This window comes from Mustela lutreola, chromosome 16, assembly GCF_030435805.1.
Source record: "Mustela lutreola isolate mMusLut2 chromosome 16, mMusLut2.pri, whole genome shotgun sequence".
Lineage (NCBI taxonomy): Eukaryota > Metazoa > Chordata > Mammalia > Carnivora > Mustelidae > Mustela > Mustela lutreola.
Window position 1 is genome coordinate 47,159,711 of NC_081305.1, and position 16,690 is coordinate 47,176,400.

The 16,690-nt window shown below is 48.4% G+C and overlaps 1 protein-coding gene across 2 annotated transcripts; it reads left to right on the forward strand.

The window, feature by feature from the left end:
- The first annotated feature begins 1,534 nt into the window (after positions 1–1,534).
- Positions 1,535–6,790, forward strand: A1BG (alpha-1-B glycoprotein). 2 transcript variants are annotated; one of them, XM_059152396.1, is made up of 8 exons: positions 1,535–1,684; positions 1,770–1,805; positions 1,898–2,176; positions 2,972–3,064; positions 3,402–3,695; positions 4,388–4,681; positions 5,171–5,458; positions 5,810–6,790. In XM_059152396.1, the coding sequence occupies exons 1-8, from the start codon at positions 1,651–1,653 to the stop codon at positions 5,815–5,817; spliced, it is 1,326 nt and encodes a 441-aa protein (XP_059008379.1). In that variant the 5' UTR covers positions 1,535–1,650; the 3' UTR covers positions 5,818–6,790. The 2 variants fall into 2 exon arrangements, with proteins under 2 accessions (XP_059008379.1, XP_059008378.1); XM_059152395.1 differs by having other exon boundaries at positions 1,537–1,684; positions 2,792–3,064.
- The last annotated feature ends 9,900 nt before the right edge of the window (positions 6,791–16,690 follow it).

Below are 16,690 nucleotides of genomic sequence, written 5' to 3' on the forward strand. Positions count from 1 at the left end.
GACCATAGAGGGTTTTGGAGCAATGCATGACTAATCCTTATGTGGGCACCCCTGCATGAGCCAATCATCACTTACCTTATGAGATGGGAAATTCCCGTGTCCCTTCTCTTTGGAGCTGAGTTATTTAGTCTCTTATATTTCTAGTGAGAAAATTTACTTAAGCCTTATATATTAATAACATCCATTAGTATAATGCCAAATTAAAATAACCAACCAATCGACTTCCCCCCCTCCCAGGTTATTCCCACCTAGAGGACATCACTGGTAACCCTGAACAGTTAAAATAAAAGTCATGACTGTCAACCCAAATTGAAGAAGTCCAGATATCAGGACATCTCACTAGAAACACCTGTGAGGTGCAAAGGAGCCAGAGGGGCACAGAGGGCCTGTGCTCGCACCAAGCGCTGAGTTCTAGATGATCCCCACGTGTTCTCAGGCGAGTTGCTCTGACATCCTGTTGAGTATGCCAAGAAATATTGATGCAAAATGAACAAACCCTTTAAAAATGTTTAAAGAGAAGTAAGAGTTTTATTTCAGCCCAAGTTAGGGCAGGTGCCCAGGATACAGTCTGCACAAAGAAGAGATGGCTCAAATACCTGGGTGGCTCCATCAGTTAAGTGTCTGCCTTCGGCCCAGGTCTGATCCCAGGGTCCTGCAATAATCCCAGGGGTACTCAGTGGGGAGTCTGCTCCTCCTTTTGTCTTCCCCCCACTGATGCGTGCTCTCTCTCTTAAATAAATAAATAAAATAAAATCTTTTTTAAAAAATGAGTTAAAGGGCTCCTGGGTGGCTCAGTGGGTTAAGCCTCTGCCTTTGGCTCAGGTCATGATCTCAGGGTCCTGGGATTGAGCCCCGAATCGGGCTCTCTGCACAGCAGGGAGCCTGCTTCCTCCTCTCTCTCTGCCTGACTCTCTGCCTGCTTGTGATCTCTGCCTGTTGAATAAATAAAAATCTTTAAAAAAAAAGAGTTACAAATCATCATGTTGAAGGACATTCCAGAAAGTTTCAGACTTTTTCTTGAGTTTTTAGTATGTGCAAGCCTGTACGACTTTCATCTTTTGGGACCCAGGGTGGTTTTTTGTTTTTCTTATCTTTAAGTTTGGAATGCTCCTTTTTGTTTTGTTTTTGTTGTTTTAATGAAGTAGATATACAATGTGTGCTCTAGGCAGACATAGAGCCCGTGCTCTGAGGTTTTGTGCAGTCATTTTGATCTTAGTAAATGTTAAAGTATAGCTTCCCTGGGAGCCCTGGGGCAGGGCCCACAAACACTAGAAACTGAAAATTTCCTTGATCAATTAGTAATTACTACATTATTTTAATTTTTGTTTTAAAATTTAAAATTGTATTTCTCATTTTTAAGTCATTTTAATTGCTAATGTATTATTTGCTGTAGTTTGCTATTTTATTATACTATTTTAAAAATCATTTTTATTATTGATTGCTTAGTTTATAATTATACATAATTATTGATTATAGTTATTGATGAGGCTCCCAAAGACCTTGGAGTTTTGTCCTTTGTCCCCACGCCCTGCAGGCCCCCGCTTCTGGAAGGACAAATGATAGGAAAGAGGTCAATGACCCTTGCTGCCCTCCGCCTCGCGTGAGCTTTATCATCCCAGATAGTCCCTGGCTGGAGGGAGACTGGCCATCATGTCCACACTTGGGGCCTTCCTGATGCTCTGGGGTGAGGTTGCTGGGGCTGCGTTCCCTTGGGGCAGGAGGGAGGAGAAGGGACAGGAATGGGGGCCTCACAGGTGCCCTCTCTACAGGTCTCTCACTGGGCCCAGCGACTGAGGCGGCAGTAGGTGAGGCCGGGTCGGGTCTTGGGGGGAAGTGGGCACCTGCAGAGGTGAGCCCCTGTCCTGGAGCCCCACACTGACCACCACTGGCCACGCAGTATTTGATCCCACGCCAGACCTGTGGGCAGAGGCTGAATCGCTGCTGAAGCCCTGGGCTGGCTTGACGCTGGTGTGCCAGGCCCGCCTGAAGACCCTGGATTTTGAGCTGCTCAAAGATGGGGTAACCCAGGAACTTGTGCACCTCGACTTACCTGCCATGGAGCACCGGTTCCCACTAGGAGCAGTGACGAGTGACACCCGGGGCCTCTACCGCTGCCGTTCTGGCTTGGAGAGCGGATGGACCCAGTTGAGCAACCTCCTGGAGGTGACCGGAGCAGGTGTGCGGAGGCTTTAATGGAGGCGCGAGACAGTGGGGAAAGGGCTACGTGCGGGGCAGGCCTCCCTTCCTCCTTTCCTCCACTCCTCACTCTCCTGGTCCTACTTTTCTGACATGGGGGTGGGGGTGGGGAGGGGTGTCCCTGAGCAGCTAGGTGGCCTTTGGCGAGTCATCTGACATCTCTGATCCTGTTTCCTCATCTGTAAAATGAGGGTGATGTTTGCACTGATCCCGGAAGGTTGTGAGGAATAAATAACTGAATCCCCAGAAATCGCTTGGGAAAAGCCCAGCACATTTCCTCTTTCTCTCCTTTCATTTTCTTCCCACCTTCCTTCCTTCCTTCCCTCCCTCTCTCTCTTTCTCTTTCAGATTTATTTATTTTGGAGAGAGAGCATGTGCATGGTGGGGAGGAGCAGAGTGAGAGGGAGAGAGAATCCTTAAACTCCCCACTGAGCACGGAGCCCCCCCCCCCAATGACCTGAGCCAGACCAGGAGTCCGAGGCCCAACTGACTGAGCCCCCAGGTGCCCCTCCCACCCGTTTCCATGAGTGTGGAGATCCCAGTCTGTTTGGGCCAAGTCATTCAGACCCTTCCACCCACCCTGCTCCACACGCAGAGTCCCTATCCCCACCTTTGCTCTCACCTGAGCCGGTGTCCTGGATCACACGGGGTCTGAAGACAAAACTGGTGTGCCGTGGGGGATTTCGTGGTGTGACCTTCCTGCTGAGGCGGGAAGGCGATGATCAGTTTTTGGAAGTGGCTGAGGCCCCGAAAGACATAGAGACCACCTTCACAGTCCTGCACCCAGGCAACTACAGCTGCAGCTACAGGACCCACGAAGCAGGCACACCCTCTGAGCCCAGTGCCACTGTGACAGTTGAGGAGCTGGGTGAGTGTGCAGACCATCCCAGAGGGTTCCTGGGGTGGGAGGTTCCTGGAGGACAGAGCTGCATTTACCTTGATTTCAACCCTGAATACCCTTGCCCAGGACTAGGTCTGGGAAACAGTGGTCACACAGTTGGGTGGATCACACCTGACCTGAACACTGACACTGTGGCGCCATGGGTGGCCTGGGGATGGGCCACAAAGAAAGGTGTTCCTGGGACTGCCACAGCAGGGCAGAGGTCTGGAGGTCTGGCTGAGCGAATATTTCTCAGGAACAGTCCCAAGGTGGGAGGGGATAGCTATTGGGGACTCGAGCCCCAGGGACGTTCCCTGCCTTGCAGAAGCACCATTGCCACCCACGCTGAGTTTCCAGGGACAGTCTGCAGCTGTCCTGCACAGGGGAGCCGGCGTGACCCTCCTCTGCGTGGCTCCCCTGAGCGGCGTGGAATTCCAGCTGCGGCAGGGCGAGAAGGAGCTGCTGGTACCCAGGGGCTCCACCAGCCCAGACCGCGTCTTCTTTCAAGTGAACCCGGTGGCTCTCGGGAATGGAGGTCTCTACACCTGCCGCTATAGGCTGCGTGGCGAGCAAATCTGGTCCCCGGACAGTGCGCCCGTGGAGCTGCTGCTGAGCGATGGTAAGCCTGGCAGCCACGAGGCCATGGGGCTGGCAGGGCCAGAGCCACTCCGCTGCAGGGGTGGGGAGCAGCAGCAAGGATGCAGGGAAGGGGTCCCCCAGAAGTGCAGGGCTCTAGCTGGGGCTCAATCCCAGCTTGTCTGCCTGACCTCAGTTTCCCCAACTGAGAATAGGACAATTAGCTCAGCAATCCCAAGACTCCAACAAGAAAAACTGGGTCAACACACAAGTCTGGCACCGGCAGGTGCTGCCACCTGCCCGGGGTCTCCTCTTGTCTCCTGGGTGTGAGTGGGCGCCCAAGGCCTGTTTGTTGAAGGGAGCCAGTCTGGGGCTGCAGGACCTGCCAAGGACAGGGAGCCTCAACCCCAAGAGAGGATCCCGAATTGCGGGGAAGCATGCGTGCTCTTGCAACCGCATGTTGTGGGCTTGATGACAAAAGTCAACTCCTTCCCCACGTGTTTTTTTTTTTTTTTCTTAATGGACAAATTAATAAAGAATAGTGTAGGACTGTGTGAGGGATCCAGCGAGGCCTGGAGGGCTGTGCGGTTTTAAGCGGAGAAGGGCCAGCGGGCCTCGTGGGAGGGAGCAGAGCGGGCTGCGCGTACTCTTGCGGGCAGAAGGCGCGAGGCTGGATCGCCTGAGAGGCCCAAGCTTTCCCCTCCGCTCTCAGATCAGCCCGTGTCCTCCCCGCAGAGACGCTCCCAGCGCCGGAGCTCTCGGCCGAGCCCGCGATGCTGCACCCCGCGCCCGGCGCCCTCGTGCAGCTGCGGTGCCGGGCGCCCCGGGCTGGCCTGCGCTTCGCCCTGATGCGCGAGGATGCCAAGCGCCGAGTGTACCGTATTCTGAGCCCCGCGGGGACAGAGGCCACCTTCGAGCTGCGGGACGTCTCGGTGGTGGACTCTGCCAACTACAGCTGCGTCTACGTGGACACGGCTCCACCCTTCGAGGGCTCAGCGCCCAGTGCGCACCTGGAGCTGCGTGTAGCCGGTGAGCAGTGGGCGGGAACCAGGAGCAAATAAGGGTGCTGAAGAGAAGTGCACCGGGCCTTGGTTCCGCCCGCACAGCAGACCCTTCGGACCAACGGAACTTCGGCTGGGGTACACACCTCGCATCTGGCTTATTTCCTGTGCTCTCTGCCAGGAACACCATTTCCCTTGGCCATTTCTTCCTTTGGGGACACTGTCCTGAGGCCCTGACTGCCAAATGCTAGGGGTCCCAGGAAGACTCAGAGCAAGTCCGAGTCTAGGGAACTTGCAAGGTCTTGGGGAAAAGGGTGACTGGGAGGACAAGAGGAGGAGCTGCGTCTGTTCAGAACCAGTAAAAGGAGAGGTGTGTGAGGACAAAGGGTAGCATCCTGGAGGGATGGAGCCGCCAGCAGGCCTGGGTTTAGTGGGAGGAAGGAAGGCGTTGAGGGGCTGGGGCAGCTGCTACTTGAGGGGACGACACTCACTGGGCTGACCCAGCTGTTCTGGCCAGGAACCCCTCTCAGACCACAGCTCCGGCCCCTGTGGAGTGGGGCAGTGGTTCCAGGCCGTGATGCCATCCTGCGCTGCGAGGGCCAGTTGCCTGAGGTCACCTTCGAGCTGCTTCGGGCAGGCGAAGAGGAGCCTATAGCCAGACTCTGGTCCAGCCACCCTTCAGCAGACCTTGTAGTGACCTATGTGGGGCCGAAGCACGCGGCCAACTACAGCTGCCGCTACCGGTGGTGGTCGCCCAAACCCTTTGTGTCTAAGCTCAGTGACCCAGTGGAGCTCCAGGTGGCAGGTGAACTTTTCCTCTGGTTCTGTGAGCTGGGTTCCTCCTTCCTGCCTTTGCCCAGATTGTGCCCTCTGCCAGGAGGGCCCCTTCCCTGCACCTCCTCCCAACACACTGGTTAGTGTGGCTAGTCTGCTGGGGTTACGAGGGAAACTGAAAGCAGGGAAAGGCCCTGGAGCAGAGAGTGGTTTGGTCAGCTAGAGCACCTGGAGGGAGGCCCACCTGTGGGAGGGGTCTTGGCTGGCAGCTGACCAAGCTAATTACTTCCTGAGGGGTCTCAGTGAGGTCTGCCCTGATTTCACCAGGGAGGACACCTGATGCCTCCCTCCTCTACCACTTCTGTTTTGTCAAATTGTCTAGGAAGTTGATCCAGCTGCAGACTCACGCTGCTAATGGTATCTTTGGCAAGTAGTTTCTCCAGTCTGGAATTGATGCCTCACACCGCAGCTAGAGGCTGGACTCACCTGGAAGTGGTGGACTGACCCTCATTCCTCCTGGAAATCAATAAAAATGTGGAGAGTTTAAAAGGTGTCCTTGGCTATGGCAGCCCTGGTGCAAGGGGCCATACTTCCAGGGATGAGGGAAGTGGTCTGGGATCTTGTGTCCTAAAGGTAGATGGGCTCTGGGTTGGATCCTGAGGATATAGGGGCCATGGACTGGCTACTTGGGGCCACATTTGTCAAGATTACCTTTTGCTTTCTTCAAGCGGCCTCCTACTCCGCAGGCACATCGGCCTGGTCCCTAGTAGGTCTGGGTAGGGAGCTCCCCAGAAAAACCCAACCCTACCTTGACCAAATTGGTCCCCACACTGGGAGGGACTTCAGAAAGGCTACATTTTGTAGTTCTCTTTTTTGGACTGAGTGGCCACCAGCTGATGGTGCTGGAGTATGTGCCCAAAGGCTAGGTCTCTCACACTGAGATTGAAACCGTTGTAGGGCTGCGACTCCTCTTTATTCTTTCCATGTCCCCTCAGACCTATCTAAGGTCCTTTGCCTGACCCAGTACCCCTCTGGACATTTAATTGCCCAGTCCACTTAGAGCTTGGCCCTCAAGGTACAGGCATACCAGAAGCTTTGTATCAGCATTCTCAACTAATACTTGGTAAGTTTTGTTTAAAGAACTTGCCTATTTCAGCTGAGTGGTCTGATTTCCTGGTATAGAGTTAGTCACAAAATTCCTGTATTAGTTTAATACCTAGAGTCTGTAATGATGTCACCTCTTTTATGTTTGATATTGTGTCCCTTCTTACACCCCCCAATATCTCCCTCTGTCAGTCTAGCTAGGGATTTATCAATTGTATTAATCTTTTCAAAGAACTAATTAATTTTTGGATTTGTTCATTTTTTTTCTTTTATTTTTTAAAGATTTTTATTTATTTGACAGAGAGAGAGATCACAAGTAGGCAGAGAGACAGGCAGAGGTGGGAGGAGGAAGCAGGCTCCCCGCTGAGCAGAGAGCCTGATGCAGGGCTAGATCCTATGACCTTGAGATCAAGACCTGAGCCAAAGGCAGAAGCTTAATCCACTGAGACACCCAGATGCCTGTGTTCATTTTTTCTATGGTCTCTTTTCTACTTTGTGGATCTCTACCTGTATCATTATTATTCTCTTCCTTCTATTTCTGAATTAATTTGTTCTTTTTCACTTTCTTCAGGAAACACAGATCATTGATTTCTTGGGAGGAGACATCAGTAATAGCTCATTATTAGGCTTAAAAACCAGTCTGTATTAGTTTAAATAATAGGAAATTACTTCTATGTGAATAAAAAATAATTGCCCTGCCAATTTTATTTATTTATTTATTTATTTATTTATTTGAGAGAACACAAGCAGGGAAAGTGGCAGAGGCAGGGGGAGAAGCAGGCTCCCCACTCAGCAGAGAGCCACTGTGGGGCTCAATCCCAGGACCCTGGGTTCATAAGTTGAGCTGAAGGCAGACGCTTAACCAACTAAGCCACTCAGGTGCCCATAGAGCTTCATTGTAATTCATTTATTCATTTATTGGGCTTATTTCTTTGCATAGGTGTGTGTGTCTGTCTGTCTCTGACGTTTCTCTAGGGATTACAACATGTGTACCTCATTCTTCAGTCTACATAGAATTAATATTATACCATTTACAGTGAAATATAGAAATCACTACATAGGTCTCTTTGCTCTCCCCTCTAATTTTTTAAAAAAATTTTGTACACTAATGGTTCTTTGAGATATAATATATATGCATAAAAATATACAAATCTCAAATATATCACTGAATGATTTTGATTTTTTTTTAAAATTTTATCTGACAGGGGCGCCTGGGTGGCTCAGTGGGTTAAGCCTCTGCTTTCGGCTCAGGTCATGATCTCAGGGTCCTGGGATTGAGCTCCGCATCGGGCTCTCTGCTCAGCAGTGAGCCTGCTTCCCCCCCCCCCTCTGTCAAATGAATGAATAAAAATGTAAAAAAAAAAAAAAAAGATTTTATCTGACAGAGAGAACACAAGCAGAGGGAGTGGCAGGCAGAGGGAGAAGACTCTCCACTGAGCAAGGAGCCCAATGTGGGGCTCGATCCCAGGACCCCAGACCCTGGGATCATGAGCTGAACTGAAGGCAGCCACCTAGGCACCCCCAGTGAATGAATTTTTATATTCTCCCCTCTTTATGTTGTAGTCATACATACTACATCAACATACATTGAACACTACCAAAGTTTTGTTTTCAACAGTTATGTCTTTTTTTTTTTTAAAGATTTTTATTTATTTATTTGACAGAGATAGATCACAAGTAGGCAGAGAGGCAGGCAGAGAGAGAGAGAGGAGGAAGCAGGCTCCCTGCTGAGCAGAGAGCCCGATGCGGTACTCGATCCCAGGACCCTGAGATCATGACCTGACCAGGCAGCAGCTTAACCCACTGAGCCACCCAGGCGCCCCTATGTCTATCTTTTTTAAAAAACATTCATGTATTTCCTAAAGAACAAAAATTTGCAGTGCATTACTTTCTTGATTACCAAAGTTCCGATTTTCTTTCTGTTGTCACTTCCCTTCTACCAAAATCACTGTTTAGCCTGCTGGCAAGATTGTTAGTTTTGCCTAATTTGAAAATGTTTTTATTTTATTCCCCTTCTTGATGTGTATTTTCATTGGATATAGTATTTTGGATTGCCAGGGTTTTTTCCCCCAGCACTTTAAACATGTTGTTTCTCTGCCTTCTGGTTTTCACTGTTTCTGACAGGAAACCCATAATCTTTTGCACTGATCTTTACAGGATGCATAGTTTTTCACAGACTGTTTTCTTTTTTACTTTCTTTCTTTCTTCTTTTTTTAACGATTTTATTTATTTGTCAGAGACAGAGGGAGAGCGATCGAGCGAGCACAGGCAGACAGAGAGGCAGGCAGAGGCAGAGGGAGAAGCAGGCTCCCTGCCAAGCAAGGAGCCGGATATGGGACTCGATCCCAGGACCCTGGGATCATGACCTGAGCCGAAGGCAGCTGCTTAACCAACTGAGCCACCCAGGCGTCCCTCACAGACTGTTTTCAAAATTTTAAAATTTGTTTTCAGTTCAATTATGATGTGTCTAGGCATGGTTTTCTTCGAGATAACACTGTTTTTCACTGAGCTTTCTGAACCTGTACACTGAGACCTTTTCCAAATTTGAAAAGTTTCCAGTAATTACTTCTTCAAATATTCTCTCTGCTATTATCACAAAGAATGTGGCAGCATTTTCAACTACATGTATGGTCTTATCAGTTATCATGATTCTGTTCCCTAATACGGATGTCATGAGCTGTCTGGTTCCAAACTATCCCATCTTCCTAATGCATGTTCTATTTATTACAAGAAACGCCACAAAAAAAACAAACAAATAGCCCCCCAACAAAATAACATAGCAATCCTATGACCCTAATGATACTTTCGTGTCAACATCTATTTTGTTGAAATTAATATAGCTCTGTTGTCTTTCTTCAGATTCACATCTGCCTTGTATATCCTTTTCTATTCTTTTATCCTCAACCTGCCCATTTTAAAGGTGTTTCTTCTAAAGAACATATGTCTGGATTTGAAGGAAATTCAATGTTAGTATTTGTCTTACTTGGTTTGTTGAACTTAGTGGTGCTTCTTAAAATTGCTGACATATTTGGATAGACTTTCAAATCTTAGTGCTTCCAGTCTCTGGCAGTAAAAACTTGGCCACGTCCCTTCCTCTGTAAAACAGGGATGGTCATCCTGCCCTGAGTGTTGTGAGATGATGTACATAAGTTATTTGGCAGAGTGAATAACACATGTGGATCCTTAATGAAGATTCCTTTTTCCCAATTTCCTCCCCCGTTAGAAAAACATGGGAAGACACATATGTCATGACAAAGTGGGCGGTGGAGATGCTTAGAGAACCAGGGAGTGGAGTTTCAGCTCTTCTGTGCCAAAGACAAGGAAAAAGGAAAATGGGGGCAGAAAGAGGTGGAGATGGACACTGCAAGCTGGTCGCCAGGCCCTGGATTGGGTCCTACACAAGGCAGGTCATCTTATTCCTGCTTTATAGATGAGCAGTTCACTGAGGTTCAGGGAAGTCACTAATCTGAGGTCCCAAAAGCAGCCCTGGGGAGTAGGGCTCGGCAGCCTGACTTTAGGCCCATATCTTTCCATTGCCTGAAGACTTATTGGAGGCCTGTGTGATCATTTCACTAGTAATGTGTATCTCTCATCTCTGAGCTTTTCCCTATGTCTGTCAACTTTGAGTCTCTCAGCCTTGGTCTCACTATGAGTGGCAGTCTGCCTGTATGCAGGTGTATCTGGGACTTTCTCAGAGATACTGATACAAGATCTGTTTTCCTGGGTCTCAACTTTCCTGTTCTGAACCTCACTCCTTGGTTGGTCTGTGTGACTCTGCTTACTTGTGACACAGAGAGAAACACTGGGAGAGATGGTACAGTACAAAACAGTATGGCAGGTCAAATGGCTAACATGTGAATGTGATAGGGTCATTAGAGTGAGGAAGACTGACACCCTAAAAGTTAAGAACAGAAGCGGTGACATCCAGTTACAGACATGGACCCTGAAAGAGGGGCAGGGATACAGAACTGTGAGAGGAGGCCAGAGAGCACTGACAGCATGCTGGCAACCGCTGAGTCCAGGGAATTCTGGGGCGATATAAAGGGCAGACTCAATATGGTAACATTTTATTGAGGCCACTGTATGCCAGGCTTGTCTGAGTGCTGGGGCTCTAGGAAAATAAGATTCTTCTTGCCCTGCATGGTGTCAGGAGACAGCAACCTGTCGCTCTCGGCCCGCAAGAACGACTCGGAGACTCACGTAGCGGCGAACCTTCTTCTTTAATCGCTTTTTATCTTTCTCCCCTCTACCCTCGGCGCATGCGTTTTTATACAGGCAGTGTTACCCAATCACAATGCAGTGCTCATGCACCTCCCGCGAGAGTGGACCTAAATGAACAGCCAATCATATTCAGTCCCTTACGGCTCTTAGAGTAGGCCTCCTGTACCGGCTCCCGACATCTCCCCCTTTTTTATTTATTTATAATGGCTGAGATCGTGCCTGTCTTAGGTTGCCAATCCTCAGCACACATGCTTACCCGTCATCGGGTACTCTCCCTGGTCGAAGAGCCCCTGTCTTAGGTTGCTATGGTGTGGGATCAGTCTTACCCGTCTTTGACTACCGATCTAGCATACTTAGCCATATCTGGGGGGAGGTACCAGCTTCAAGAGCCACCATGGCTTGAACCATGAGGTGTTATTGTCATTGATTGCGACGGACACGGCCACACACCCAACGTAACATTACTACGTTAGCTGTGATTAAGAGAACAGCCATGGCACCAAGTCCGGCCCACTATTTGAGGAACGAAACAGATTGCTGTAACATTTTTTTTCCACTCACTAACAGGTGCAATAGTTACTTTGGTAATTTGAGCTCGTAATTGCCTAGTTAAATTTTGAAACTGACGGTTCCAGGTACCATTAAGCATTCTTCCCAATTGTCTAGAGAGGTTAGCTGCTAAGGATAAGTTGTTATGAGCTATAGGGGTGATACAAAGTCCAGCCATATTATGTATGCATACACAATTGACTCTAGGATATCAAGTTGTTCCTGTACAAAATCAACCCTTTGGTTCACAATAAGGATCCCAGCATGCAAATGTCCGTTAATTTGTTCTTGCGTAGCCAATGCTTCAGCGACCATTTCTGTGACGTTGTTGAGTGCAGCTGCTGTCTGTACCGAGGTTGTCAATGCCACTGCAGCAGCAGTAGCAGCGGCGGCGGATGCTGCAATAGCTGCAATAATGGCTGCTGTTATTCCAAAGTCTCGTTTATGTCGAAGCAGCACCGGCAGGTTGTTGGGGTTCACAAGAGAGACTAGATGACGTTATCCACAGGATCCATGGGCTCCATAGCCACCAATCTCGTGAGCCTCTCTGGCACCCAGATGGGTGATGGCGCATCCTGTGGGAAAACACAAAGAGATCCTCGGTGCCATCGAAGCACCGGGTCTGGGCCTTTCCATAGGCCTGTAAGTATATCTTTCCATTTTACCATTGCTTGCATATGCTTTTGTTGCCCCCAGTGTCGCTCTGCTGCAGAGAGACCATCTTGATCTAGCGTTAAAAAATTTAAAATAAAATTTACAAGGTTTGTGAGGTCATTAGGTGTTGAGTAGCTCTCCCCTATTCCCCCTTTTTTAATTTTTTGTAGGGTAGTTTTCCATGTTAGGTGTGCTCGTTCTACAATTCCTTGACCTAGGGGATTATATGGTATGCCAGTGCTGTGTTGGATATTATAGCATGCTAGAAAATTTTTAAAGGTATTTGAGGTATAGGCCGGGGCATTATCTGTTTTCAGACTTTTAGGTATTCCCCAGCACGCAAAGCTGCGTAGGCAGTGGCTCATTACATTTTTTACATTTTCACCCCTTAAAGGGGTAGCCATGATGATTCCGGAGCAAGTATCGATGGTAAGGTGTAAGTATTGTTGTTGACCAAACGAGGGCACATGAGTTACATCCATTTGCCAAAGATGGTTGGGCATAAGGCCTTTAGGGTTTACACCCAAGGAAGGCGTCGGAAGATGAACACAACAGTTGCCACAGCTTTTTACAATGTCACGGGCCTCTGCTCTTGATATATTGAATCTTGTTTTTAGCGTTAATGAATTCACATGCCATTTCCTGTGATAATCTTTTGCTTCTTCTATTGCTCCACAGAATTCAAACCTTGCATTATTATCAGCTATTCTATTTCCAGATGCTACTGGTCCAGGTAGCTCAGAATGAGCCCTTACATGCCCAATATAAAAGGGGGCTGGCCTTGCCAGCACCGTTTCTTGGAGGTTTTTTAGTAGGGAGGCGATAGGTGATTGGCTTGCTGAAAAAATTGCTGTCTCTATCTGCCTAACAGCTAGTACTGCATACTTACTATCTGAATATATATTGATGTTTTGATTGTGAAACCTTTGTAGAACCAGCATAATGATTAATAGTTCTGTTCGCTGTGCCGATTCACCTTGTACTACCGCTGTTATGACTTTTCCCTCAACCACATAAGCGCCTGTTCCTTTCTTACTGGCATCAGTGAATATAGTGATGGCATTGGCCAAGGGCTCTGATTTGCAAATTTTTGGCCAGATAAGATGTGTATCTTTACAGAACTCAATCAATGGATATGATGGATAATGATTGTCAAATGGTATGGGATAGGATGTCGCCAGGATGGACCACTCATCTATAGTGTTCACAAGGGTGGATAGCTGGCTCTTGTCATAGGGGACTATGCATGAGTCGGGTAGCTTCCCGAGAACTCGTATGCCAGTCTTGATAACTTTGCCTGCCGTTATTGCCACAGCAACGGGATAAGGGGTGATGATTCGGGCAAGACTATTATGTAAATACACCCACTGAAGAGGCCCACCTTGCCATAGTACTCCTGTGGGCGAACCTGGGGATGGTATAACAACTGCATAAATTGGTTTGTCTAGATCGCACCTATCTGCTGTAGTCAAAGCCAATCTTTCCTCAACCAATTGTAGTGCCTTTATAGCCTCGGGCGTGAGCGCCCGTGGAGAGTCCAATTTGGAGTCTCCTGGCAAAATATCAAATAATGGTTTTAATTCTGTATTTGTCAGTTTCAGATAGGGACGAATCCAATTGATATCCCCCAGGAGTTTTTGGAAATCATTTAAGGTCTTTAAATGATCTCTGCGAATTTGAACCTTTTGAGGCTTTACTGTGGAGTCAGTGAGTTGTAGGCCCAGATAGTCCTTTAAATTTGCTGTTTGTATTTTCTCAGAAGCAACAATTAGCCCCCACATCGCTAACTGTTGCTGCAGAAAGGTGAATGCTGAGGTGAGAACCGATGTATTGCTATGACAGATTAGGATATCATCCATATAATGGTAGCAGCAAACATCTGAGAACTTATTCCGTACTGGCAAAAGAGCCTTGCCGACATAGAGCTGACACATAGTGGGACTATTAGCCATACCCTGAGGGAGCACTGTCCATTCATACCGTTGGTCAGGCTCGGAATGATTAACAGCTGGCAAGGTAAAAGCAAACCTCTTCATGTCGTCCGGATGGATCGGGATAGAGAAAAAGCAATCTTTAATATCTATAACAATAGAAGGCCAATCTCTGGCAGGGCAGTAACAACGGGGAGGCCTAGCTGAACAGGCCCCATTATTTGCATCTGATCATTTATCTGTCTCAGATCATGTAATAATCTCCATTTTCCTGACTTTTTCTTTACCACAAATATAGGGGTGTTCCATGGGGATCTTGATTCACGTAAATGCCCTGCCTCAACTTGCTCTCTAACTAATTGTCTAGCAGCCCTCAGTTTTTCTGTAGTTAACGGCCACTGAGGCACCCACCGTGGAGTACTTTCCTTCCAATCTATTTTTATTGCCTCAGTGGCCGCTGGGGAAAACCCTGACCTCCCATGGGTGTTGGGTTAGGGGTCCCTTGTCCCTTGGGCCCGAGACCTCGGCCTGGAACATATCCCATGGCTTTCATCATGTTTCTTGCATTTTCACTATAATGATTCTCAGTAGTTAATACTATATTCATTTGCTCTAACACATCTCGTCCCCAAAGGGTTACAGGGAGAGAACAAACATATGGCTGAAAGACTCCTTTATGACCCTCATCATCTTCCCAATCTAAAGATGCTGCGCTGACATCTGGGCTGTGAGCAATTCCTAGTCCTCTTAATGTTTGATTGGCCTTGACAAGGGGCCATTGTTTTGGCCAATCAGCTAAATTTATAATACTTTTGTCTGCCCCTGTATCTAACAGCCCCCAGAAGGGTTTTCCTCTTATTTTTAAGACTGTCATGGGCCTGTTGCTCATATCCATAGTCAGACACATCAAATCATTTCCTGTTGATCCAAGCCCTCCATCTCGCAACCTTCCTCTAGACTTATATCTGTCATGGTGGCTGGGCAGGATTAGGAGTTGAGCAATCCTATCCCCAGGGTTGATAATGGTGATGCCTCTTGGAGAGGAAACTAAAATTTTTACTTCCCCTGAAAAATCTGGGTCAATAACCCCTGGGTGGATAACGAGACCTCTAAGAGTGGTGGAACTTCTACCCAGAAGTAATCCCACAGTACCCTCTGGCGGGCCCCCATGGAAATCCGAGGGCACCGCCTGCACACCCATTTCAGGGGTTAAGACCATTCGGGTGGTGGAACGCAGGTCAAGTCCTGCTGAGCCTGTGGTGGCTCTTCTGGGTCCGTAGGGGGAAACATCTGTCTTGCCTTCTGCGGCAGCGCCATGACCACCCCGTACATTTGGTTCGGGCCCCGGGGGGAAAGGCCCTGCTTCCCGTTTTTTGAACTCCCCCAATTATTTGGTGGCAGCCAATTTCCGTCCATATCAGTGACTGAGCGGCAATCGCTAGCCCAGTGATTCCCCTTTCTACATCTGGGGCATAGCTGTGGTTTCGGTCCTCCATAACCTTTATTTGGATGCGCCTCTTCCACCTTCACAAATTGGACTGGTTGACTCTGTCTTCCTCCTCGTGCCTGGCTGTTGCGCTGTGGGCAGTCCTTTTTCATATGACCTTCTTGCCCACATAAGAAACACCCTTTGGTCCTAGCCCCATTTGCACCTTGCAACGCTTGTGCAAAAGCAGCAGCCATGACCTGGCCCTGAACTAGAGGTCCTGTGATATCCCTGCAGACCTTGATATACGCTGACAAGTCTTTCGCTTTCCAGGATCTAATGGCTTCTCGGCACCATTTATTGGCATTTTCAAAAGCCAATTGTTTAACTAGGGGCATAGCCTGGTCTACGTCCCCAAACATCCTACCAGCTGTTTGTATCAACCTGTCCACAAAATCTGCATAGGGCTCATTCGGCCCTTGTAGCACTTTGGATAACTGTCCTTGCAAATCTCCAGCACCCCTTAACGTCTTCCATGCCCTCAAAGCTGCGGTTGCTATCTGGTGATATACCCCTGGCGGATAATTACTTTGTGCCTGTGACCCAAAATATTGTCCCGCACCTGTTAACATGTCTAGGTTCCACTGTGGGTTACCTGCTGCTGCATTTCTTCGCGCCGTGTCCTGGCAATTGTCCTGATTCTGAATCTTCCATTCTAAATATTGCCCACCAGATAAAACTGCTCTAGCCAAGTTACTCCAGTCTTCAGGAGTGAGGTAAAGGCTACCTAGCGTTTCAACCAAAGAAACCGTAAAAGCAGCCTGAGGCCCATAGGACATAACTGCTTCCTTCAGCTGCTTTACGAGTTTAAAATCTAGGGGCTGATGATATCTTTGCTGATGTTGATCTTCCATGACGGGGAAAAACCCTTTTTCTGGCCCTAATACTTCTCTCCACTTCTGTGCGGTGCAGCTCGCACAATAGCAGGCCTTGGCGCAGCAAGGTTTATACGGAGGAGACCCCTCGTAAGGTGGCGCTGTTGGGGCTGGGTGCGTGGGCATAAGATCTAAGTTATCTACCACTTCCTTTGTTTGTAACTGCGCCATGGCTCCTTCTTTCACTTTTAATTTCAGCTGCGCCATAACTTCCCCCTGCATTTTGAGCTGCGCCATAGCCTTTTTTAGTTCCTCCTCCTTTTTTGCAAGCTCTCTTTTCATTTCTTCCACTCTCTGATCATCGGAGGGACCCCCTCCCGTCACTTCTCTCTTATCGCCCGGACGGGCGTTTTCCTTGTCCGAGCTTTCTTCTGCGCTTTCACTTTCAGAACTGGAATCTCTCCAGGATCCTTTGCAAGACTCCTCTTTTACCTGTTCTAAGA